Here is a 1,378-nt window from a genome sequence, read left to right as displayed (position 1 = left end):
CCCCCCCCCCCTCTTTCTCCTCACGCTTAGCACCGCCCCCAGGTGCTCCCCCCGCCGCCATTGGCGGCTGGGAGGCTGTTTTCGCCGCCTGATTGGCCGCTGAGCGAGTCAATCACCCCCGCCTCGACTTATTTACCAAATGTGTGAGCTGGAGAGGACGGTATTCTGCTGTAGGTCTGCAACAGCTGACTGCCGAGCACTTCACCCAGTGCCTCAGGAACAAAGAGAGAAGGAAACAGCCATTCAGAAGACTTTTCAAAACCTTTTTTTATTCCCTTCAAATAATCCAAAGTGCAGCGAGGACACGCGATGAGGCACGCGGTCGCCCCGGCAGAAAACGTGGAAAATAATTATTTTGCAGTGACAGACCAGTTAAAGATATGTACCCATTGTGAACGGCTAAGCAAAAAGGTAAGGAGAAGAAAAGAGCTTCAGCAAAACATAACACTATTTCATAACGCACGGCTTTTGAAGCTGCAACCTGACTTTGGGATTTAGAGAAGTGTGTTTCATTATTGATGTTTTAGGCGACGTTATTCCTTTGAACAAACAAGCTGCAGTGCAGTCTTTTGTGCAGGGTTGTTTACGAGGAAGAAGAGTGTGTGTGGTCATTGGTCAAGAAATGTGTTTCCGAGTCTATTTTCGTCGTTGATGTAAATGTCAAATATGTAGACACATTGATGACACGTTTAAATACATGTTTTTTTAATCCCGTGTCGTTACTGAATAGTGTATAGGTTACATTTCATTCATTCATCCACTTTTATCTTCACTGTGCGCCACGGGACGGTGTCCGCTAGACATGTCTCGACAAGCAGCGGAAAGTTACAGGACATAATAGAGGCTATGCAAAGGTTGCTATCGGGTTTTAATTTTGCATGAAGGCAAAGTGTGTGTGTGTTTGGATTTGTCATTAATTATGAAACGTCCGACTTTAATCCTGCTTTTCAGTTTTATCGTGACTGCTATGAGTTGCATGTTGCTTCCACAATGGAGTAAACCTTACATCGCATTTCTATTGTCACTTTCTCCGTGAATAAGAAGAGGAAGGGACGCGTCTGCTGGTGTCAGACTAACGAAGCCAATCGGATTTCTCCCACTGGTGAAGGAATAGCGTGACAGTAGAAAATAAGAAGTGATGATCGCAGACAAACTTTGCGTGGAGCTTCCTGCTTTCCTGTGGTATTTAAAGTGCATGTTTGTTTGTTTTTCTCTTGTTGTCGTGCAGGACTTGGGAGTAAGAATCCCAAGACCCTTAGGAAACGGACCAAGCAGATTTATCCCTGAAAAAGAGGTAACAAGACCACCAGAGATTTCTCCAGAGACTTTTAACTCACTTGCAAAAATGAACAGATTTAGGAAACTTATGACTTTTTTT

At 44.3% G+C, this 1,378-nt stretch overlaps 1 protein-coding gene across 2 annotated transcripts in view; it reads left to right on the top strand.

The window, feature by feature from the left end:
* Positions 1 to 1,378, top strand: part of sesn1 (sestrin 1) — a 109,424-nt gene that overhangs the window by 104,723 nt on the left and 3,323 nt on the right. Inside the window, exons 1-2 of one of the 2 annotated variants that reach the window (XM_032543017.1) lie at positions 145 to 411; positions 1,229 to 1,294. In XM_032543017.1, coding sequence (XP_032398908.1) covers positions 310 to 411; positions 1,229 to 1,294 — 168 coding nt within the window. In that variant the 5' untranslated portion in view covers positions 145 to 309. Of the gene's footprint in view, positions 1 to 144; positions 412 to 1,228; positions 1,295 to 1,378 lie in introns of those variants that run through there. The other variant, XM_032543015.1, reaches the window with a different exon arrangement.

The sequence above is a fragment of the Etheostoma spectabile genome, chromosome 18, assembly GCF_008692095.1.
Source record: "Etheostoma spectabile isolate EspeVRDwgs_2016 chromosome 18, UIUC_Espe_1.0, whole genome shotgun sequence".
NCBI classification, from domain to species: Eukaryota; Metazoa; Chordata; class Actinopteri; order Perciformes; family Percidae; genus Etheostoma; species Etheostoma spectabile.
The sequence above is the reverse complement of the archived record's forward strand: the minus strand, read 5'-3'. Positions and strand labels throughout refer to the sequence as shown.